The following is a 25499-nucleotide window of genomic DNA, read 5'->3' as shown; positions in this document are numbered from 1 at the left end:
TTTTCTGGATTATCTGTTTTTCTCGGACCAACAGGTCACGGCCTCTGAGAGGAGTCGAACGGCACCAGAACGGTCCGCCTAGGCCACCATGGGGCCGAGTTACTGGCCCGCAAAGTCGGCCTCTGAATTCGGCTATGGGTACGGATGTGCCGGCTCTGGCCGGGCTAGAGTTCCTGAGCCGAGGGGGACAAATTCGACCCACCGATCAGCTGCAATCACCTTCTTGGGGGGGGAAGGGATTTCAAGTGTTCTCTCATACTTTTGTCCAGATTAAAGGAAGTGCTGGACCACCAGTTTCCGGAAAATCAGTGGTGGACCTGTACTCCAAGTGTGCGACCTCACCAAAGTCTTGTACAGCTGTAATATAATATCCCAACTTCTATACTAACACTCCCCAAGATCCTGCCAATCAGTGTGAAGGCCCTGCCCTGGTTTTACTTTCCAATATGCAACGCCTCACACTTATCTGCGTTAAATTCTATTAGCAATTCTTCGCCCATGTGCTCAACTGAACAAGATTCTGCTATAATGTTTGATAACCATCTTCACATTCTGTGATACCACCTAGTTTAGTATCATCTGCAAACTTAATGATCATGCCTGGCACATTCTCAATTCAATCGTTGATATAAACCACAAACAGTAAAGTGCTCCATACCGATCCCTGAGGCACACCATTAGTCACAGGCCTCCAGTCCGAAAAACAACCTGCCACCATCACTCTGCTTACTTTCATGAAGCCAATTCTGCATCCAGGTATCTAGCTCTCGATGGATGCCATGCAATCTAACCATCTAGAGCAGCCTATCATGAGGAACATTATCAAAGGCCATGATTCGAATAAGATATGAAGAACAGAAACTCAGATAGACAGCTTTGGATAACTGGAATCAATCAGAATTCAAGCCTTCCACTTGACCGAAGTCTTCTTTTGTGTCGGATGAGCAATTTTGGAAGCTTCAGGATGACGTTTAATCAGCATGGAGGTCCTTCCTGACTGCTAAATGAATTGGTGGAAAAATCGACATGTACTAGTCTTGGCATCGTACAGCATGGAAACAGGCCCCATGGTCCACTATATGCATGCAGGTCATTGAGTACCTGGCTGTATAATCTTGTTTTCCAGTGCTTGGCCCATAATCTTCTATATCATAGAGGTTCAAATGCTCATTTAAACACTCAAATGTAGGGAGAGGCTTTGCCTCCGTCATCCCCTCAGGCAATGCATTCCAGATTGCAACCACACAACCAAAAATAAATGTTCCTCATATCTCCTTTTAAACTTGTACCTCTTACCTTATCCCAACACCATCGGTCATAGACATTTCTGCCAAGCAAAAGCGTTTCAAGATCCACTCTCTCTATCACCCTCATTATTTTATATGTCTCAGTCGCCCTATGCCAAAGAAACAAAATCCAGCCTGTCCAGTCTTCTCATAGATAAAAGTCTATCCTGCGCAACATCCTGCCGCACCGAATCCGCACCCCCAACTCGAGTTGCGGGCTAATTTGGGATCAATTAATTAATTAAGGCTAATTTGCTTTACGAAGACATTCCATGGTTGAATTATTGGTTATGGAATCGTGCGTCATATGCATTAACTATGAGGGGGGTTAACGATTTTTATTTGAATTTGAGAAAGAAATGCTCTTTTTGCATGGCTTCACTGCTAAAGAGGTGAGGAATGTGAGTAGATCAATCCATGGAGATGACCAAGGGCTGTCACCTTCTGTGCACATCACATCCGACTGGATGCATTAACTCAGTTACAGGCACAGATCCCAGCATTGTGGCGGCATGGTGGCACAGTGATAGAGTTGCTGCCTTACAGCGCTTGCAGCGCCGGAGACCCGGGTTCGATCCCGACTCCAGGTGCTGTCTGTACAGAGTTTGTACGTTCTCCTTCTGACGGCATAAGTTTTCTCCGAGATCTTCGGTTTCCTCCCACACTCCAAAAACCTACAGGTTTGTAGGTTAATTGGCTTGGTGTATGTGTAAATTGTCCCTAGTGTGTGTAGGATAGTGTTAATATGTGGAGATTGCTGGTCAGCGCGGACTCGATGGGCCGAAAGTATCTCTATATCTCTAAAAAAATAGTTAGAGATGTGCCAATGAAACAACAGCAATATTATTCATTCTAATGCTGCCTGAATAGCTGGTGCGGGAGGTATTTTCACCACGTTTGAAAGGTATCTACATGTGAGCATTTGAATCACTATGGACTAGCTACTGGTAAATAGGATTAATGTAGATGTGTGGTTGATGGTCAGCACGAAGGGCCTCTTTCAGTGCCGTATGACTCTATGGACAAGCTGAGAACATTATTTTCTGATAACATTATTCCATGTGCTATAGGATAAAACAAGCATTTATTTATCACAAGCAGCCTTTGTGTCCTGTGATTTTAACACCCTTAATATTGATTTTAATCTTCCATTTTTGGATTTGTGGCATTTCTCTTCAATTTAGAAATAATCCTACAGCATCTATCCAAAGCCCAGTGAAGTGCAGCTTCCATATCTTTACAATATGACCAGAGCTCTCAACTATTTTCAGTGAACACATTGGCATGGCCACCGTGTGATGTGTAAACAGCAGCAGCAGCCTGCAGGTTGAGGAGTGGGGAGCCTTGCCCTCTGTGCTCCTCAGTGTTGGGGATAGTGTGCTTCCTCTTTGTCAATGCATGTGCGTAATGCTGTGTAGGTTTGATTTTTAGCAAATTCTCAGAACAAATTCATCAAAACACTAAGCTTTCAACTTGTGCTTTCCAAAAAAAGTAGGAAAAAAACACCCAAAATCTTTGAAGGAATACTGATAACAAAATTGTTAATTTTGTCTGTGGATTTGGTGATTGGTAGATGTACATTGTTGAGCCAACCTGCTATTTGATAATCTGAGATAACCCAATTAACAAAAAAAAACTTTTTTAGCAAAAAAGACAGTTCATATTTGTGTATCTCTTGTTTTGAATTGACTTTGCTTTTGCCTGCAGGATACATATTTTCCGAAGACCCAACTACTTACTTAGAAGGTGAACGAGAGATAGTGAACTACTCTCCTGCAAATGATTTGAATAATTTGTAAAAATTCAAATGATGCCAAATTTTAAATAATATTAAGCAAATTATTTTTGATTTTATTAATACCATGATGATCCACACCTCTGTGCAATGTTTATTTTACTTAATTTGAGGGAAATATTCCTGCCAAACTGTGTCTGGTTTTAGGCTCTATTCTGTTAGCCTAGGTTTACTTCAATTGGAAACTTTTGGGTTCAATTTTATTTTGACCTAGTAAAGTTTTGCATAAAATAACAATATTTCTCCATTTGGATTCTAATAATTTGCATCTAATGATGTGTGAAGAGGGTATATCTTTTAAAAAAAATCTAAATCTAAAATCAAATTGTTGTTGCTCAGCCAACTGCAAATACAGTAAACCCTCATTTCAAGGGACCTCTTTGTAATGGATTTTGGCTATAGCGGACTGACCTATTGATAGCCGCCCTCAGCTCACGCCACTTCCAGGCTGAACCTACTGCTGCCACCACTGGCCCACACAGTTTCCTTGGCTGCTTCCAGAACGCACCACTACCACCACCAACCCTAACCTGCACTCTGCCCCGTGTGCTGCAACAAATGGCTCCACTGATCCTGGCCGACAACTCACCTGGATTCCAGGCCCAGTCCTGGACTGAGAGGCTTCAGGTCTCGACCTGAAATGTCACTTATCCATGTTCGCCAGATATGCTGCCTGACCTGCTGAGTTATTCCTGCACTGTGTGTCCTTTTGTGTATGAACCTGCATCTGCAGTTGTTTGTTTCTTCTACTTATATAATGATAATCCCTTACTCTGTTATAGTGGAAAATCGGCAATAACAGACAACCCCCCAGTCCTCTACCCCCTACATGGTCAGTTATAACGAGGGTTTACTGTACTGCTAGCAATGCTTATCGTGAATTTGGCTGCAACAACAGTCTAGACATAATATTTAGTATTACTTTATGGTCTTTGACATATTTACTTCTCACAGCTTCAATCCTTTCAATTAAACCCAGAGCTCATGATTAAAATTCGTCATACGCAAGAGTCAGAATATTGCAATCAATAATTTTTCTACAATCCTATTATTCAGTGATCATAAGTTTGATGAATCTAATTAATTATCCTGTGATTTTATGTTCTCTTCGACAAGTAATTGTATACATAGCACAATTTTTAAAAGTTTGTTATCAGATGTGGTGGGTAGCAGAATTGGGCACACGAATCTTTTACGTTGCATCACTGGAACTATAGGATTTTCGTACATATTCGCCATTGCTTTCATGTGCACATAGTTAGATTTCGATAATGAGAAGGGAAGACTGATGCATTTTAGTATTCAAAGTCCACTTCTATAACTTTTTAAGATTATTGGATAGATTCAACCTGCTAAAATCCTTTGTCCTTAAGTAGCAGGTAATAGGGATAGTAAATCCTTTCACAATATCACAGTTTCCAAGACAACATTTCAGCAAATGTGCAGACGTGACATTTGACAAGTTTTCATACTTAATGATCTGTGATTCAGGGTACTGTAGTGATTCGAAATGAGAGGATGTGGACAATTGGGAAATGGTGATTAGATACTGATAGGTTTGGTCTTCAAAACTTGAATTTTGCTGGAGCAAGGTTTAAGACATTTAAATAAGTGGGGTCGGCAGAGTAACTTGGTGGAACAGGAATAGTTAGAAATAAATCCAAGTTTAGGGAACCACATTCTACAACTTTTTTTTTTACAAAGGACATCTAAATCTTCAGGTGATCCATTGCAACCATCATTTGTAACGTGTGGAAATTTGTATGCCGATTTCTTGGTGAACTGTTCAGATCCAGTTAGACTGAGAAAGGTGAAGAAAGAACAAGTTTTGGAACTTCTGTAAATTCTTGCATTGATTGCTGCCATGTACTAAATTAATTGCCTGGGGATTCCGTTGTTCAATCATTTTGTAATGTACTTTTACTTGTTATTAGAATATTTTGGCAGTACATTCCATCACCTTAATGGAATACAGACAAATTATTGGAAGCATTGACTTCACCATCACATGGCTGAGAGAGGTAGCTAAGTAAAATATTGGCAACTAAATTCGTCTAACACAACGGCTCAAAATTCTTATGATCTTTAGATCAGTAATTACTTCAAGTAACCTGTTCGTTGTTGGAATCCGGCAGTAAAACATCAAAACAAGAAAAATAGATTGAAAAACTCTCTCTCACCATTAATGCTGATGCATGCTTTTAAGATTAACTAGACCAAGTGGGACCTGTTGGGTCCCTGTCACACGGGAGGCCTGGTCCCCCAACACAACCCCTTCCCCATCGCCACCACTCACCCGTTCCCCCAATGCAACCCGTTCCTCCAATGCAATATTGCACCACTCCCCCATAGTCCTCAACTGTGCAGAGGCTCATTTTCCCTTATTCACCCTCCCTCATTTTAAATTTTTTAAAAAATCCAAGTGCACTTGCTGCCAGGAAAAAAAAAATCCAATTCCACTTGCTGCCAGGACTTGGTGTCCTATGATTGCAACATTGTGTGGCAGGGCTAGCAATTGGTTTAGGATTTTTCACACTGAAGTTAAGTGAAAAGTCAAAAAGGTCAATAGGCCCCACGTGGAGAGGGGGGGGGGGGGCTATTGACTTTTTGCCGCTCACCTGCCCTCCCCCCATCCCATACCCCCACAAGGAAAATTCTGTTTTTTTTTCAAACAAAACCTCTCCCCTATTCCACACCCCCCCCCCCCCCCCCCCCCCCACACAAGGAACACCACAAGGTTTTCCCCCCAAGAATCTGATTAAAACTGATTTTTTTATACCTCCCTCCCTCCCTCCCTCCCTCCTCCTTCCATTACCCCTCTCCCCTCCCTACCCCCCTTGAGGTGGAAGCTGCTGATCCCATTGTGATGTCATTGTGGGCTGGAACACTGCTCATGGGCAGTTTATGTAAATGAGATCCCCTTGTGATGCCATTGTCAGGTGGAGCACTGCTCATGGGCAGTTTATGTAAATGAGATCCCATAGTAACGTCATAGCTGTAACTGTCACTGAAACTACAAGTCATTTTTCTCAAAGCGGGGTTTTGTAAAGTTGAAAATATGAATAACTTGTAAAATATACCATCAATCTGAACGAAACTTGACACACCACCCCACATTGTACAACACAGTACAATGGTGAGCAAGATGGTCCAGAAATTGTAGCGCTATTGTGTACCATTTTGGCATAATTGAAGGCATGAATTGCAGACGCACCCACACGCGCACACACACACGCACACGCACACACCCACACGCACACGCACACGCACACGCACACACACACACACACACACACGCACACGCACACGCACACGCACACGCACACGCACACGCACACACACACACACACACTTTTAGTAATATATAGAAGATATATATAGATAGATAGATATTCAGGTAGTTTCTTGTTTCTGTCTAGCACTCTTGTAATACAACTAAAAACAATTATTTTTCCATAGGACCTCAAAATGGTTGGAATGACCCTCCAGCTTTAAGTAGGATGACAAAGAAAAAGCAAATGGTAATTGAACAAATATGTAACTATTTTTAACTCTCATTTGGAAGTCAGTGTTCATCACCAAAGCATAATTAGACCAAGCACAGATTTATCCACTGTTCATATTTAAAAATGTAGAAATAAGGAACTGCAGATGCTGCTTTACAAGAGAGACAAAAAAGAGACATACTCCAGCATTTTGTGTCATTTTTCATGATTTTAAATGTCCATCACGGATAACTTTGCCCACTATTAAATTAGGATCAAAGCCAGAGATTGTAGCTAAAGTGGACCAGCGTTAGTGATAATTAGGATAAAAGGATAATTAGGGTAAAGAGAGATTCAACCAATGTTCACATTTTTTAATTTCTAGTGTATATTTCTTTGCCCACAATTATAATGGTGCTACCTATGGGAGACAACATTGCTGGGAGACAACATTGCTGTAATACACCATTCTGTCGCGGAGCAGCACAGCCAGTACTGCCTCGCATCTCCGCTATCCGGTGATGGATACTAGTGGTGCTGTCTCTGTGATCATCTGGTGCTCCAGTTTCCACCTACATGCCAATAATGTGTGGATTGGTACATTAATTAGCTACTGTAAATTGTTCCTAATCTAGGTGAGTTAGTGGATGAAATAGTTGGGCATGTGAGAGAGGATCATTTAATGTGACTTAAGAGACAAAAAGCGATGGGGGGGGGAGTTGGGCAGCAAAGATTTGATGAGTAAATGAATACATGAAAGCATGAAATGGTTGTTGCACTATTGCCTGCAAAGAAGAGTGAAGCTATTGATCCACAATCCAAGGCAGTGTGTAACTGCTTTAATTTCATTTTTTTTACCTTGAATGGCACTTCATTGAAAGCAATAGACAACAGGTACAGGAGTAGGTCATTCGGCCCTTCGAGCCAGCACCGCCATTCAATGTGATCATGGCTGATCATCCCCAATCAGTACCTCGTTCTTGCCTTCTCCCCATATAACCTGACTCTGTTATCTTTAAGAGCCCTATCTAGCTGTCTCTTGAGAGTGAAAATATAGATGCGCCACATCCACTGGTTTCCCTCATGCCTATTCTGCTGGTGTTAAAATGTCAAGCATGATTTCATTTTTGTAAATCTATGTTGCCTTGCCCCAGATGGGCACAAATTTCTGGAGTAACTCAGTGGGTCAGGCAGCATCTCCGGAGAAAAGGAATAGGTCTAAGCAAGTTTGCTACTATGGTTGTTGGGAGTGTCGTATCAGTGATATCAGATCTCTGAGTGAATGACCCTCACCTGACTGTTTCACATCTTGATGCCATTGGCCCTGCTGCTTGTTTCTATTGTTAATTTATTTAATTACAAAGTTAAATATTTATGTTTTTATTGATTATGTTAATACTGATCGATTTGCATATGTGCACATATATTTGCAAGCGTGCCGGTATATTTATTGAGCTGTTAGTTTGAATTTCCACTTAAGTGGAAACCTAACTTTCCTACTTAACTTTCCATTTGCTTTTTAAAAATTTTAAACATTAAGCAATTCAAACTGATTTTTGATTTTTAATTATCCTTTCTTTTCATTGACAATGTTTTGCAGTTTCCAGGCAACTTTACACCCTTTTCTCCCATCACTGCTCCCATAATGAACCCAGTCGCAGAGCCTCAGGCCTCGATGCAGAACCAGCAGCATCTTCCCCCACTGCACAGTTCCTTCCAGGCTTCCCAGCAACCTGCAAGCCAAGCCGGGGCTCAGAATCAATACCAAGGAATGATGCAGCCTGGGATGCAGCCAACGGTACACACAATGGTGCCTAAACATAGCACTGAAGAAGCTCCCGGTGCTCCAACTGGCGACATCATGCTGGTACAAGAGTTTTTCTTGTGTTTTATACCTATTCGTGTATTACATATGGGGTCACCTTGGTTGAAATTAATATATTTATTCTCTCCTAGTAAGCTGGATCCAAAATAGGAATGTTGAGCATGTGCAATACATCAAGGTTCACATAGTCTCGTACATGCCACCAGCACAGTAGTTGCTCTTATCTTCTTCTGCATCAGCTAACGTTTCCTTGACAAGGTTAACCTATTGAACCTTCCATCCATTTCTAGCTTTGCTTCCTCTTGTAGGAATCGGGTAAATAAACTAAAGAACGGCTCGGCCTGTTGTAACCGAAACATTAGTTCATATCTTTGTTCTGGCTGCAAAACCGGCAAAGTTTGAGGGGAGTAAAGAAGGACTAAAAACAATTGGTTGTCAGAGTAGAAAGTAATCTTCTGTTTTACTTCCAATAATACTTGGTGTAGATATGTATTTAGTTTCTAAACATCGGTAAAGTTGATTTACCTGCAAATGATCCATTCATATAAGGGGGAAAAATACTGTTTGATACCAAGTTTTACACGGGCTGTGTAGTGCTTTATGTGGCCAGGCGATGTGCATCGTTTATTTTGTGTGATTTTAGATGTACTGCACAAAATATTCTCTCAAACCAAATTTGGTTTCACCACTTAACTACTTGCCCCAATTATGCCACAGCTCCTCTCAGCCTCAATTTGTGTCTGTTTTTTATAATTTCTAACTTATTCAATTGGAATTGCTGGTGCTGCCGACAAGACCAGCATTTTTCATCCATATTTTCTTGCTCTGGAGACGGTGATGAGGAGCTATAAATAGCTATTAATTATATATACCCCTATAAATATTAAGTGTTTGCCTATAATTGTCCCTGTTCAGTACAGCATTTGAGAGCTCAAGTTACATGAACCCCACGTTACGGCTTTTCAGGTTAAGGAAATTCACTTGCAGAATTCACAGTTCATTGCCCAGAAATCTGAGGTTCATTAGTTAAAGCTGTAGAGTTAGGCCATAAGGCCCATTGATCTACTCTGCCATTCAATCATGGCTGATCTATCTTTCCCTCTCAACCCCATTCTCCTGCCATCGCCTCATAATCCCTGACACCCGTACTAATCAAGAATCTGTCAGTCTCCGCCTTAAAAATATCCATTGAACTATCTGTTCAATGAATATAGCTATCTGCGGCAATGAATTCCACAGATGCACCACCCTCTGACTAAAGAAATTCCTCCTCATCTCCTTTCTAAACCAATGGAATAAAGTTCACTCTCTCAGAATTTGAGTGGCGTAGTGGTAAACAAATCAAAACCAAACTCATTTATTTTCAACTTTCATTTCTTGACATGTGCAGATTACATGGCTTCACACTAGAGAGAACCGCGAGCGGCCCATCTTTAGGGAACACCAACACCTCCCTTCCCTGTAACGTGGGGGTTGGCTGAAATGGATAGCAGCTGCAGCAGCTGAACACATTTGCTGAAGCTTCTGTTGACTGTCAGTGTTCATATAGTTTCCAGGCTGGAAACTTTGTAAGATGCATGGTGGTAAAGCCAAAGCAGGTGCATCATTGATCTGAGAGTTGTGTGTTATTTGATTTCTTCAGCCAGTGCAACCAATAATGACTGAGAAAATTGCCAAAAAGCCCATTCCAGAAGAGCATGCCATCCTGAAGATCACATTTGAAGGATTGATTCAACGATGTATGACTGCAGCAACTGACCCTGTATGTACTGACTATGCTAACCTGGTGCAAGTATTTTTATGGTATAATTTATTATAAATCCTGCATTGCTCCATAGATGTTTTCATTGATCTATGAGACCACCACTTGATCATATTGTGAGTTCACAGTTGTAGATCCCCGCTGTTAATTGTTTTAAGTAATTTTGAAAGCATACTTCATTTACTGAACCAAATGAAGATTTGGCAACTGTTACGCTGAATGTTTACACTCGGTCCGCCTAGGCTGGTGGGATCTCCCAGTTGCCAACCATTTCAACTCCCTTCCCAATCCCACACTGTCCTTTCTGTCCATTGCCAGAGAGAAGCCACACACAAATTGAAGGAACAGCACCTCATATTTAGCTTGGGCAGCTTACAACCCAATGGTATGAACATTGAATTCTCTAATTTTATTTTTTTACTTCAACTCCACCCCCCCCCCCCCTCCCCCCTTTGCCCAGTTCCTTCACCTTAGGAGCTTTACCATTTCCACATTGTTTTCCTCTTGAGATCCAACAATGGGCTTACCAGGCACCACCCTGCCTCAGGCCATCACTGTGTGGCTATCACTGATTGGTCCTGGTCTTTTCTCGTCTCCAGCTGTTCAACCCCTCTACCCCACATCCCCTGCTTTCGGTCTGAAGAAAGCTCTTGGTATCCCTTCATTGCAAAATGTACCTTTTGTAAATACTTGGCTTGGACTCCACTAGAACGAGGGGCAAGTATTTTAAATGTAGGTACAGTTGTAATGTAGGAATCTTGGCAGCCTATTTGCACTCAACAAGTTTCCATTGTCAGCAACGTGATGTTGATGAAATGTTTAATAGACAATAGGTGCAGGAGTAGGCCATTCGGCCCTTCGAGCCAGCACCGCCATTCAATATGATCATGGCTGATCATCCACAATCAGTACTCTGTTCCTGCCTGCCTTCTCCCCATATCCCTTGACTCTGCTATCTTTAAGAGCTCTGTCTAGCTCTCTCGTGAAAGCATCCAGAGAACCAACCTCCACTGAGGCAGAGAATTCCACAAACTCACAGCTCTCTGTGTGAAAACGTTTTTTCTCATCTCCATTCTAAATGGTTTACCCTTTATTCTTAAACTATGGCCACTGATTCTGGACTCCCCCAACATCAGGAACATGTTTCCTGTCTCTAGCGTGATCAAACTCTTAATAATCTTATATGTTTCAATAAGATTCCCTCTCATCCTTCTAAATTCTAGAGTATACAAGCCCAGCAGTTCCATTCTATCAACATATGACAGTCCCGCCATCCCGGGAATTAACCTGGTGAACCTACGTTGCACTCCCTCAATAGTAAGAATGTCCTTAAATTGGGAGACCAAAACTGCACACAATACTCCAGGTGTGGTCTCACTAGGTTACACAAAAAAGCTGGAGAAACTCAGCGGGTGCAGCAGCATCTATGGAGCGAAGGAAATAGGCAACGTTTCGGGCCAAAACCCTTCTTCAGTGGTCTCACTAGGGTCCTGTACCACTGTAGAAGGACCTCTTTGCTCCTCTCCTCAACACCTCTTGTTATGAAAGCCAACATGCCATCTGTTTTCTTCACTGCCTGCTGTACCTGCATGCTTACTTTCATCGACTGAAAGGACCCCCACATCCCTTTGTACTTCCCCTTTGATCCCCTAAGAATCAGTACTTCCAGTACCCTTTACTCCCAGTATCCCTTTGACATAGTGCTGTCGGGTCAGCTAAACATTCGAAATTGAAGTCTCAAGCCTGCTCGCTACTCAATAAGACCATGGCCAATGCTGGCAGATGGAAACATGCAATTGGCAAATAAGGGTAGTGGAGTTACACTGCACAGAAACAGATCATTTGGCCCCTAAGTGCATGACAAACATCGGGCCCCTATTCACCTAATTTTCCCTCTTGCTTTTCGCCCACCAAACCTGATTCTCCGGCCAATGATTTGAGCTGGCGATAACTTTTATTTGTAATTAACCTTTCACACTGGACATACCCACACAGTCACAGGTAGAATTTGCAGTCTTCACACAGACAGCACCCAAGGTCAGGTGTGAATCTGTGGCAGGTTGCCAGAACCATGAAGCAGCAGTGCCAACTGCTGCTGCTCAACCTACATGGGTCACTGGATTTTCAAGTACATTAATGACAGTAAACGTTGTTTTATTTAAAGATTTTTCTGCTGCTAACTTTTGCTAATTATATTTAAAATAAAAACTTTTGTGCAGCAAACTAAGAGAAAGCTGGATGATGCAAACAAGCGACTAGAATCCCTGTACAACAAGCTGCGGGACGAAGTGGTGAGTGAGCCGACGAGTTTTCTTCATATGTTCCACTTGTTGACGTGCTACGTCTCCCGTTTCCTCCAGCACACACCTTATGCGGCCATTAATTACCCAGATTAAACACAAGTCCTTACAGTGACCAAAAAGGTTATTTGAAAGAACAAATACAACTTGACTCTATTTTATGCCATATTGAATATCCTACCTCATTTTTATATTTCTCCCCAGAATAATACATTGGAAACGATTATTATTAGAATAGAATAGTTTCTTTATTGTCATTGTAACATGAACCATGTACAACGAAATTAAAAAATGTCAGCCAGTCAGTGCACCATTCAAACATTTCTAAAAGCTAACGATACATACAAGGTAAAATATTAAAAGATATAGCTTTCCGTCTACCACAGTCCCACAGTATTAGTCCCTCCGTTTAAAATTTTCCATGGAAATGTAGCTTTCCGTCTGTATTCCCTCCTCCATTTCAGAAAGAATGGACACAAAATAACTTGCGGCCCACTCCAAATTTCTCATGTGTTCTGACTCTTGGAACTGGCTGCTGGCTGAGAGCAATCTCACTCCCATCATATGAACCTTGGAAGCGAGTATTACCAAGCCACTTGATCAATACGACTTGGTCTTGCCAATCATCCCTATTCTGGATAGTAAATAAATTATGTTCCTTGATTTGTTTTTATATCCTGAAGTGAGATTGAAACACAGGTAAACCTTTTTTTTTGTTCAAGAAAACCTGTCAATTACTTGTGATTGTGAATCAGGTTTTTCAAGCACTGGCTATAATTGTGGGTCCATTGGGTCTGTCCTCTCTTTCTCAATTGGAGCATCTTTGCCTTTTTAAAAATGAGTCTGAAATCTGGCTGAAACTAGGAATGTAGCTGACTTTGGATTTGCAGCCTTTTTATTAACAGAGAAAGTCAGATGTTGAGGTGTATCCCAGATGTCCCCATCTCAGACTCCAGACAGCGTGTGGGAGGAATCTCTACATCTTCCTCAGAACAGTGCAGTAGACCCTTGCAACAACCTGCCTCTATATAACGGATTTAAGTTATAGCAGATCAAGGCTCCCGCTGTGCCGCACACCCCCCCACCCCCCCCACCCACCCCCTTTTGCCGGTTACCCAATGTGCTGGTGCCACTTAGCCTGCTTCCGGTTGAGGGAGTGGAGACAGTGAGCAGCGTGAAGGCCCCGTGATTACCAGGGCCGTCCCTGGTGCGCCGTGCGTGGCTGTCCCTGGTGCACCGTGCGTGGCTGTCCCTGGTGCACCGTGCGTGGGGCTGGGAGCTCTACAAATTCCAGCTTGTTCAAATCCCCCCCCCCCCCCCCCCTCCTCATGCCCCGTCTCTTCCTTCCCCACCTTGGCTTATACTTCATACCACTCACTTGATTATAGTGGCCAATCGGCAGTAACGGGCACCATTCGCCATCCTGTGATCTGTTCGAGCGGGGATTTATTGTATGCAGAAGCTTTGCCTATTCAGTTTGCATGAATCTTTTTAAAGAACCATTTCTATGACTCAGAAGATAGGCACAAAATTCTGGAGTAATTCTGCGGGTCAGGCAGTATCTCTAGAGAAAAGGAATAGGTAACCCTTCTTAAGACTCGACCCGAAACGTCAACTATTCCTTTTCTGCAGAGATGCTAAGTTACTCTAACATTATGTGTCTATCTTTGGTGTAAACCAGCATTTGCAGTTCCTTCCCACACATTTATGTGACTCAGTTCACTTACTTAATTGTGGTTCTGGAAGAACTGTGTTTATTTTGTTTAGCCACTCACTTCTCAGTGCTTTGTGAGTTGAGGAAAAAATAAAAATGCATTCTCAGTATTCCAGCCCTAACGCTGCATAATGTGAAGGAATATAGTGTTAAATAAATAGAAAGTCCAAACCACTTCACATATCCTCTCATCTGGCCAAGCCATTATCGCTCCCGGTCAGAAATGAAGCCTCCTGCTTGTTACTCAGTGTTAATGGACTCATTCCAGCTGACCTATTTCAGAGTGCCATTCGTATTTGTATGGCAGATGCTGCTTTTCAGTGAATACCCACATTAAAGGTGCATGGAAAAAACAATATTTAAGTGCACAAATCAGCTGGACGTGAAATTTATTTTCATGAGTCACCCCAGCCTTAATAGAGGCCACAGCTTCCATGTTATGACTTGTAATGTCTAGTTTACTGGTGGAAACCTGCATCATATCCTACCTCACCTTGTAATAGTTTATCAAATATTTTCCCTGCAACCATTTGCCCTCTCCCTGTGCACACTTCTCACTTGTCAATCGTCCATTGTCTCTGTTGCTAGGGTAGTATTCGGTGCCCAACGGAAAGACAGTTTGTGTACCTTTGATATTTCTTGGCAGTGATTTCAATGCGCAGAGCATCTTGACGCCAAGATGAGAGATCTTTAATAGCTTTTAAATAACTTTTAAACTGCGTGACCTATTCTGACATGTTGCACTCTTTGAAATAACTAGATGAATGCGGGAGCCGGGAGCCAGGTGTATGGGATTTGTCTCTGTTTTTGATAGTAAATCACTGTCTTCTCATGCTCCCAATACCCTGCTACAGAAGGTGCCTGAAGACCATTGATAGCAGTATGAATTATTTAAAATGGCACTGTTAATATTATATTAGTTGCAAGATAAATTTAGCCCTCAGGAATATATGATACTGATTTTAACAATTTATTCTGTTTCTTGCAGCTCTCACCAGCCATAATTGGTGGTTTACATAACATAGCCAGGAGCATTGAAAGTCGGAACTACACTGAGGGACTAAGCATCCACACGCACATCGTCAGCACCAGTAACTTCAGTGAAATCTCCGCCTTCATGCCGGTCCTCAAAGTGGTCCTCACCCAGGCTAATAAACTAGGTGTTTGATATAAAAATGTAATTTGAAAAGCAAGCATTATATACTTTGTGAAAAGTAAATATTGGCCAAACCTGTGTTGGTTTTGGTGGAAAGGGGAAAAATCTAAACAAAGACAATTTGAAAACCCATGGTTAAATGTAAAATGAACACGTGTTTCATTCCACATTGCATTTTACCACAACGCCTTATATAACAAGGCAAAACATTCCAATATATAATCAGATGAAATTAAGTCAATGGGGATGCACCTTGATCTTTTAAATCTGTCTATGTTGCCTGTTTTTTATTAAAAAAAAGAACCAATGAAAAGACATGACCTACATAGGACAAATGAAATCCGTACAGTATTGTTATAATCCAGCTGCATGCATGTCTGATCAAACTATCAAATAATACAGGTTTATCCCACTGACTTTAGCTGCAGAGTGTACTTTAGAACACAGGCCTGTGATTAGCACAAATACATTTATACAGAGTGGAAGAAGATGGAATATTGACCTGATGAAACTCGATTAACGGCCAAGATTCTCTGGGAAGTTGAAATAGCTGTTTTGCATTGCAGTGCAAGCTGTGCAAAAAGTACTACAGGCTTTTCCTACTCTATGCTCAACTTTATGATTCCGAAGCTAACCTAAAATTCATCTTATTTTAAATAAACATTAATTTATTTAAGTGTATTGCCTTTTAGTTTCTGTTAACCCTTCATACCTGTTAAAATGACTGACTCTCAAGACTGTATATTTGACAAATGGTGTCGCAAGCAGTAAATGCAGGTGTCTGTTGTGTCAGTATAATTCCCCCTTGTGTTATTTTTGGAGCTTTCTGTTGACCAGGTAAAGCCAAAAACAAATAGTGCATTTTGAATGTTGAAAGAAGCTCTTGAACAGTGGAGAACTCCCACTGTTGCTAACTGCTTCCTGGAGCAGTGTTGCTTGTCTTTCGTGTAAAACAATGTACCAGCAAATTAATGGGAAACCAATATTCTCTTTGTTATGAGAAAAAGGATACCATTACAATATTCTCTTTGTTATTGTTGTTCTGTGAGCTACAAGCTAAGCTATGTTCCTCTATCTAATAATTGCAGTTTCCACAAAATAGATACTGTCTATTTCTAGTCTCACCCATGATAAATTGAACTAATGAAGATAATCACTTTGATTTTACCAAAAGCAAATGTTAATGAACCTTTGGCAAAAGACAAACTAGTGGCGGATCTCAGTATGCCAGACAGCATTTGCAGGAGGAATGGACAGACATTTTTGGGGTGCTTCTTCAGACAATTTCCCTCCACAGATGATGTCTGGTCTGCTGAGTTCCTGCAACAGGTTATTATTTTGCTCAAAATTCCATCATCTGCAGTTTCTTATGTCACCATGTTAATGAATCTTTATTCTAGGGTGATATCTGCCATGTCACAATAATGAAATCTGAGGCTATTCCATCCAATATCTGCTAATGTAGATCACGTTTTCTAAATTTCGGTTTCAGCATCCTGAGAATAGATATAAATTCAATAATGTGTCAACAAATACTAACGTCTGTTAATGTACAGGACTATTGCTACAGGATTGTGTATCCTTAGCTAGTGAAAGTGGGAAGGAACTGCAGATGCTGGTTTAAACTGAAGATAGACACAAAATGCTGGTGTCAGCGAGACAGGCAGCATCTCTGAAGAGAAGGAATAGGTGACTTTTCGGGTTGAGACCCTTCTTCCAACGGTGAATGTGATTGCTTCACCAAGCCAGGTTACCTCGGCATAACCCAGAGATTTCAAAAGTTCCGTGAAAGGTACCCTTGAGACCATATCGTGTTGCAGCAACCAAAATTCATCTTTATATTTAAGAAAAAAAAGAATCATTACAGGCTAGAAATAGAAACCTTGGTTGGTACACTTTATTGCCACATACATCACATGGAGCTGTCTCCTGCTCCAATGTAACAAGAGACAGCTTTAAGCTGCCTCATGCCGATGAGACATAAGATTCCACAATATGATTAGGGTTGTAATTCATAGTTAAGAACATTTCAACTTATTTTATTCAGACATGAATTCTGTTTCTTGCTTCATAGATGCTGCATGACCTGCCAAGTACTTCCAGCATTTTCTATTTTTATGTCATGTCTTATCTGCTGGTTAAAAAAAATGTCAATTTGCTGATAAGGACTTGTAATTTATTTTATCAATACATTATTGCCACTTAATGTTAAATTCTTCTAAAATAGTCAGGGTCATAGTCTGAATAACTCTAATGACAATCTTTATCAGCTGCTTTGATCTTGAATTTTGTCATAACCCCAACATCAAAAGAATATTTCCTTTGATCATTTATATTGATTTCTATATTTAGAGTTTGCTTAAGGAATACAAATGTCAGAAGGTATTTGATTGAAAACAAAATATTAATATAACAGAAGGGATCTTGTCCAAATGAAATAATAAATCACCAGATAGGATCATGAAACAGAAATATTTAATCAGAAGAAAAAGGATACCATTACAATATTCTAAATGGCAAAGGAGCATCAAGTTCTGGTTGGATTTAGATTGAATCTAGAGTTTTAATAAACCTTGGTAAATGTAGGTCTGCTGTAATGTGATAGTTGTGTTCCTAATAATGCAGTTTGTTATAGAAAATCACGTTATAAAGACGATTGTGTCAATGGCGGAAAGAGGATTAGCGGCTAGATTTGCAATGGCAGTTATTTTTACCATGGGATTTTCAAAATAAAAGTATTTTTAATAACATTAAGTTTACTTTTCTTACTGCAAACTAAAAATACAATAGGCTGCATATTACATTGGTATCGCTGGGTATCATTGCACTAGTGTCAACAGAAACGATTTGTTCTCAATTTCAATGGGCACCCACAGTTAAAATAGCTGTATTCTTAATAGACAGTGGGGTCTGCTTACTACGGGGAGGTTACATGGAAAGTTTTTTATAATCCACCACACTGTTTAAACCCATGACAGCTATTTTTCTGCTTAGCAATTTCCAAAATAACTTGTAAGTTCCAGATCAAAATTATCTTTAAAGAACTGGCATGCAAATTGGAGAATATAGCATATTGTTTCCAATTTGCTTACTAAAATGATGAGACAGTTGGAAGTAGAACTACATCTCTGAACCCTAGCTTTAAAGTACACGGGCTTTTCCATCTTGAAAACAGAGGACGGATGTGATAACAGTTGTGTATAAAAATATTCACAATGAGCGAGAATCAAAACACAAAATGTTTTAAATGATCAACAAGTCAAGCAGGATCTATGGAAAGAGAAACAGTAAATATTTTGGGTCTATAACACATTTATCTTTTTCAGTTCTGCTGAAGGATTTCAGATATGTTTCTCTTTCCATAAATGATCTGTCATGTGCTTATTTTTCCAGCGTTTTCTGTTTTAATTTTGGACATCCAGCATCCACAGTTTTTACATTTTCACAGTGAACCCAGGCAAGTTTAAGGCTTACATGTTCAAACTAGTAATAGGCAAATTAAAAATATTAAGAAGTTTAACAAATCGTAAATTAGATTCCAGGCATTGAAAATAGACACAAAATGCTAGTTAATCAGCAGGCCAGGCAACATCACGGAGAAAAGGAATACGTGAGGTTTTGGGTCGAGACCCTTCTTCAGACACTGACTCAGAGTCTGAACATGAAACATCACCTATTCCTTTTCTCCAGAGATGCTGCCTGACCCACTGAGTAACGCCCCTGTCCCATGATGCGAGTTTACCCAAGAGCTCTCCCGAGTTAAAAAAAAAATTATAAATCAAGCTCGTGGTAAGTACGTAGCGGGTACGTCGGAGCTCGTGGATGTCTCGTAGCGGCTCGTAATGCTAACGGCAGGTTCTCGGGAAACGCGATAACTCGTGAAGTTTTTTCAACACTGAAAAATATTCAAGAATAATAAAATACTCGTGATGAAGTACCACGAGTGATTTTTTTTAAACTTGTGAGAGCTCTTGGGTAAACTCGCATCATGGGACAGGGGCATAACTCCAGCATTTTGTGTCTACGGTGTAACCCAGCCTCGGCAGTTCCTTCTTACTCCCATGCATTGAAAACTTTGAAGTCATTTAAGTGCCATTTAAATATTATCATAAAAGAACAAAAGTTCTACCAGACAAGTAAATTATTGCCCTTTTATATAGTTAATATGTGGAATCAGGATCTACCAGCAGCTGCCAGCAAATAGGAGAGATGTTTGGGAAGATCTTGTTCAATTTGGTCTTTGAATAGTAGAGTCTATGAGATATTTTAAATTGTATCAGGGCGTGCCTGATATTGAGAGAACAGTAATGTACCAACTATGTTAATTATATTGTCATCCAAACTGTTAATAAAGAGGACAAAACAGTGGACTCAGCACAATGACCCGAAACGTCACCCATCCTTTATCTCCAGAGATAATGCCTGACCCATTGAGTTACTCCAGCACTTTGTGTCTGTCCCTGCAGCTCACTACTGGAGATAGGCCTCCAATTCAGAAAAACAACCCTCCGCTGTGACCCTCTGACTCCTTCCACTAAACCAATTTTGAATCAAATCTTGGTGAAGTCCAAATGCTGTACAGTCCCTTATATCGTTCATTTGCCTTACCTTTTAGAGTAAACAGCATTTTACTTTTACGCAAAAAGCCTATCAGACCCTTGTTCTCTGACTTTCCCCAGCCTGTCCTCTCTAATGAACTGACATTAACATTTATAGTAGGCTTTATTTGCCCATCTGCCACACTTGCTTGGGATCCCACATCCCCACCCACTTCTGGCAGAAGAGTTTAAACTCTCCTAAATAGCATGAGAAAATCTCCACACCAGGATATTGATCCCCATCCAGTTCAGGTGCAACCTATTCCTCATTTATAACACCCACCAGCTCAGCAAGAAAACCTAATGATCCATAAAGCTGAAGGCCTCCTCCATGCTCCAGCTCCTTAACGATGCATTTATCTGCACCATCGTCCTGTTCCTTGTCTTGCTAGATCGTGGCTCAGAGAGTAATGCTAAGAAATTAACCCATTTTACGTCCTAATTCCCACAATTATAAAGAGAACCTCATCTGTCTTCCAGCCCAGGTCGTTGGTACCAATATGGACTATGACCTCTGCACTGCCTCTCCTTTCCATCGTCTATGTACCTGACAGAATCTGCTGTGTACAGCCATGGCAATGTTAAAAATGGCCTGCTTTTCTTATTTTGGACCTACTTCCATCCTGGTTCAGTTACTGAATTGGATCAGATCCCATCTTCCAGAGGCCTGGACCACACTGATGTCCAAAACTGGAATTTGAATCCCAGCAAAGCTGCTGGACAATTTAAATTTAAATAATTAAATAAACATGGACTGAAAATCAGAGCCAGTAATAGTGAGCATAAAACACAACCCATCAGGTTCACTAATTCGAAGAAACTCAGCGGGTGATGCAGCATCTATGGAGTGAAGGAAATGGGCAACATTTTAGGTCGAAACCCTATTGTTTCAACCAGAAACGTTGCCTATTTCCTTTGCTCCATAGATGCTGCCTCACCCGCTGAGTTTCTCCAGCTTTTTGTCTACCTTCGATTTTCCAGCATCCGCAGTTCCTTCTTAAACAGGTTCACTAATTCAATGTTCTTGGTTTAGAGAAGGAAGATAGACCCATCAATGGAGTTGACAATAGATGCTGGGTTGGCCAGTGGAACAACATTCCAGCAAAGAATGAATTATAAAAATATCTAATTTTCCTGTCTCAAAACTCCCAGGTGACATTCTAATTGATGCATAGAGATGCATCTGTAATGTGATGTCTGTAGTTATGATCTATATTTAATATACACAGTCATTGTTGGTCATTGCATGGGAATTAATTTTGTGAAATTTATATGATTGCAGATGCTTTTGTAGATTTTCTATTTGTTTTGATGTTAATCTTGTTCTATTATCGATTTACTCACTAAAATTCATTTTGTTATGTGTTGCTGAGATTTCAAATTTCCTCCTGGGCAGATATTGGAGTTGTTTGATGCACACTGAGATAATATATACATGATATGTTGGATTTTCATTTGCTGTGAAATACTTTCTGTTTGAAATGCACTTCTAATATATCTTAAAAAGATATAAATCTGAGTGAATATCCATTGTAATTTTAAACATGCAGCAGCAAGAATTTCTGGGGAATATAGTGAAGATACAAGATACATTTATTTGTCACATGTGCCAGTTGGCACAGTGAAATGTGTGTTTACCATACAGCCATACAATTAAAAATAAAGTACACAACACACGATAGAGTCCAACATAAAACATCCCCACAGCAGAATCAAAGTTTCCCACTGTGAGGGAAGGCACCAAAGTCAGTCCTCTTCCTCTGTTGTTCTTAATGTTCACCCGTGGTCGGGGCCTCCCGAGCCCTCCGCAGTCGCCGCTATGGGTGGCCCGATATTCAGGCCCGCTCGCCAGGATGGAGCTCCGACATCGGACTGGGAGAACAACCAGAGATTATTGGGAAAAGATTGGAGATAGACAAAAATGCTGTAGAAACTCAGCGGGTTAGGCAGCATGTATGTATCTCCATAGATGCTGCCTCACTCGCTGAGTTTCGACAGCATTTTTGTCTACCTTCGAGTTTTCCAGCATCTGCAGTTCTTTGTTAAACATTGTGAAAAGATTGTTCAGATTACTTTATTAATTCACATTTAAAAGAGCAGAACGATTGTATGGAAAGGTTGTAGATCCTCCCCTTGGAAGAGCACGCAGAGTCGCCATGTTCTGGCGTCATCTCATGAGGAATTTTATCCTGTGCATGTAACATTATTTATAATTCATACGTGTAAAATAATTTATTTCCAAATTTTGATTCTCAAGATTTTCATCGATACCTAGATTAGAGAATACAAAAAAACAATTAAATGACATATTGACTGCAATATTTCTAGGATTGTGAGTGTATCTTGTACTAAATAGGACGTGAATGGTAATATTGGACATTGCAACAAGGCAATAACTAGCATAAAATGGCCCATGAAAATTCTGATGGATGATCAGGAAGATAGAAACATGAAAGTAGGCATTACAGAGTTCAGTGGATACAAGCTTTTGGTTGGTAAAGTACTGTTTTTGTAAATGTTGTTTCTTACATGGATAGGTCTTGGTGAAACCGCAACCCTAAGATGTTGTTAAGTAGAATTTCCATAAGTTGCATTATATGTGGCAGAGTTGAAACCTTTGTCATTTCATCCTGGATTTAATAATGATCAGTCAATCACTCACAATGTTTAACCTTGTTCAAAACAAAAGACAGTGTTAGGGTAGCTCTCATTTGCTTTAACTATCCCTTCTGTTTACACCCTCTAACTTTTATCATTCTGTTCACTAAATGGTATCTATCTGTACGAAAGAGACATTGGTAAAATTTCATTTACAGGATGTGGGCACTGCTGTTATGGCATTTTAAATATTGTCCATCCCTAATGCTCTCAGAGAAAATGATGATGATGGGTCCAATGATTCAATTCAATGATATTTTATCATTGAAGCTTCTGGTGAACCTTCTGACAAATATTGCTGGAGTGTTCAAAGTGTTCTTTGCCTCAGTTACAATGTCAACATTTGCAAGAGGTGATAGTCCCATGCATCTACTGCCATTGGTGGTATAGGAGGTGCTCTCAGAGTGGGACCAGTTTGTCAATGCCATGTTCGTACACACGATAGTGCTATAACTTGATAGCCTTTTCCAGCAATATTAAGAATTAATGATGGGGAAGCCACTGGGGATCATTCCTCTGAGTCATAGAGTGATACAGTGTGGAAACAGGCCCTTCGGCCAAACTTGCCCACACCGGCCAACATGTCCCAGCAACACTAGCCACACCTGCCTGCGCTTGGCCCATATCCCTCCAAACTTGTCCTATCCATGTACCTGTCTAACTGTTTCTTAAATGTTGGGATAATCCCAGCCTCAACTACCTCCTCTGGCAGCTTGTTCCATACAGCCACCACTATCTCTTATTCCAAACAATGGCAGAGTTTGAGGGAGGTAGACGTTTCCTGCAGTAAACTTCCACCCCGCAACTGAAGCTCCTGATGAGTATTGCAACTAGAGTTTCTGACTCCCAAGTGTGGTGGAGGGGGTCTAAGGAAAAATGTTCATGTCCATTTATTTAGTGAGATTTTTGAGCTTCTTGTGTGATTTGCAAGAGATAATACATTGTTGATACACTGGGAAAGATTTGTCTGGCGTGTCAAACTAACAGTTCAGCACTTCTATACAGAATGTGTAGGAAGGAACTGCAGATGCTGGTTTACACCGAAGATAGACACGAAATGCTGGAATAACTGCAGGACAGGCGGCATCTCTGGATAGAAGGAATGGGTGACGTTTCGGGTAGAGACCCTTCTTCAGACTCTGAAGCCCTGGCCACAAAGTATTCTTCAGAGTCTGAAGAAGGGTCTCGACCTGAAACATCACCCATTTCTTCTATCCAGAGATGCTGCCTGCCCCCCTGAGTACTCCAGCATTTTGTGTCTCTCTTCTATACAGAGTGATTGGTTACTCCATACATACTAGACTCTTCTTCCGCTACATTAGTCTTGCTGACCCTTACTGGAGAGCCCAGGGAGAATTCCCTGAATTCTGTTGTTATGTGACATAAAAGTAAGCCTAAAGCATTCAGACTTGCACATAAGCATTATTTCACCAGAACTCTTGTTTTGTTTATGTGAACAATTGCTTATTATGCTCGCTACAAGCTAATTATTTTAAAAAAAATTGTTATTGTATGCATTTAGACTACATTAGGAAAAATAATGACATCCCCTTCAAATATGGTATCAAAATCTCATTTCCATTGCCGTGTAAACAGCTTCCTGAATATTATAATCTGGATTTTTTTTTTCTTCAGAAATTTGTATTTGAAAAAGATGAAAAAATTATTTCAGTTTTTCTTTTAATATTTAGTCACAAAATAGTTTCCCTTGCTGCTATCAAAAAATTAAGCTTGTTGATTTCAAAGGGATTTCTTGATCGTAATGGTGCAGTCTCCATATGGTTGAAAATGGTTTTATTTTCACAAGCAAATCATTTAAAATATATTAATCCACCACCTCTAAAGAAACCAAGCATATATTTAGCTTAAGATTACTTAAGCTAATACGTTTTAGTTGTACAGTATTAGAATCCTGTTACCACATTTGGAGTAAATTTGAATTAAAAATTTACATTACAAAGCCTTTGAGGCAGACCTACTGATGTGACTTTGATCAAAAGGACACTTAGTCCCATCATGAATGTCGCATACAAATTCCCAGTGGTGATTATGGATTTGCATACTTTGTAGCCAGGGCTATTCCTATATTGCCATCTTCTTCTTCTTGCATTTGGCGTGCACAACCTAAAGTTGTAGGACAACTTGTTCTATTTGATCTATATGTTTGTGCAAGTCTGGTTGATTGCATTAGTTGAAACAGGGTGGACCACGTGAAAGATGCAATCTCCCACCCCTCTATTGCCATGTTTCTTCAGCACAAAAGATTGCAGACTCTCACTTTATGCATAAAATTCTGCAAACGTTTACATTGAACTAACACCCAAAAACATCAACAAATGCAAATCTATAGCACAGGGTCAACCCTTCAGGGCAATCTCTTTATAAACATACTCGGAATCTTATTAGTGGTAAATTCTACATTGGACAAGGAAGTGCTAGTTGTGACTGGATATGAGATAAAGGTTATAGTGATGATAAATTATGATTTGGTGTCTGGCAGGGAAACATGTAATCATTTGAGAGTAATCTTCTAATCATTGATATAACAAGAATGTTTGACACAACCATTTGATAGTATCAAGGACTTTTTGACATCAGTGCAACATCCAGGAGCTGTGGTAAAAATGAAGTTAATGGTATCAAGGGAAACACATTCCCATGGCTGCAGTTATACCTTTCTTGGCTGAGGAAGACTGGCTGCTGGATGTCAATCGTGCAAGCCCCAAGATGTATCTGCAGTAATTCCCTACAGTAGTGTCCCGGTACAGTCACCTTCAGTTTCTTTGTTGATGATCTTCCTTCCAGGGTATGGTCAGAAGTGGGAATGTTGACTGATGATTGCAAATTGCGTACTCTGCACCAAGATCAACAGACCGTACTTAAATGGAGTAGGTCTACTTTAAGACCTACACAACCTTCC

General features: G+C 40.5%; 1 protein-coding gene across 8 annotated transcripts in view; it reads left to right on the top strand.

Moving 5' to 3' along the window:
* The window catches only part of sec31a (SEC31 homolog A, COPII coat complex component), a 95660-nt gene extending 77587 nt beyond the window's left edge, over window positions 1–18073 (top strand). For 6 of the 8 annotated variants that reach the window (XM_055639344.1, XM_055639354.1, XM_055639305.1 and 3 more), the window contains 6 exons: window positions 2994–3032; window positions 6541–6602; window positions 8167–8433; window positions 10034–10153; window positions 12373–12444; window positions 15156–18073. In XM_055639344.1, coding sequence (XP_055495319.1) covers window positions 2994–3032; window positions 6541–6602; window positions 8167–8433; window positions 10034–10153; window positions 12373–12444; window positions 15156–15335 — 740 coding nt within the window. In that variant the 3' untranslated portion in view covers window positions 15336–18073. The remainder of the gene's footprint in view (window positions 1–2993; window positions 3033–6540; window positions 6603–8166; window positions 8434–10033; window positions 10154–12372; window positions 12445–15155) is intronic. The other 2 variants (XM_055639363.1, XM_055639336.1) reach the window with 1 other exon arrangement.
* The last annotated feature ends 7426 nt before the right edge of the window (window positions 18074–25499 follow it).

This window comes from Leucoraja erinacea, chromosome 1, assembly GCF_028641065.1.
Source record: "Leucoraja erinacea ecotype New England chromosome 1, Leri_hhj_1, whole genome shotgun sequence".
Lineage (NCBI taxonomy): Eukaryota > Metazoa > Chordata > Chondrichthyes > Rajiformes > Rajidae > Leucoraja > Leucoraja erinaceus.
The sequence above is the reverse complement of the archived record's forward strand: the minus strand, read 5'-3'. Positions and strand labels throughout refer to the sequence as shown.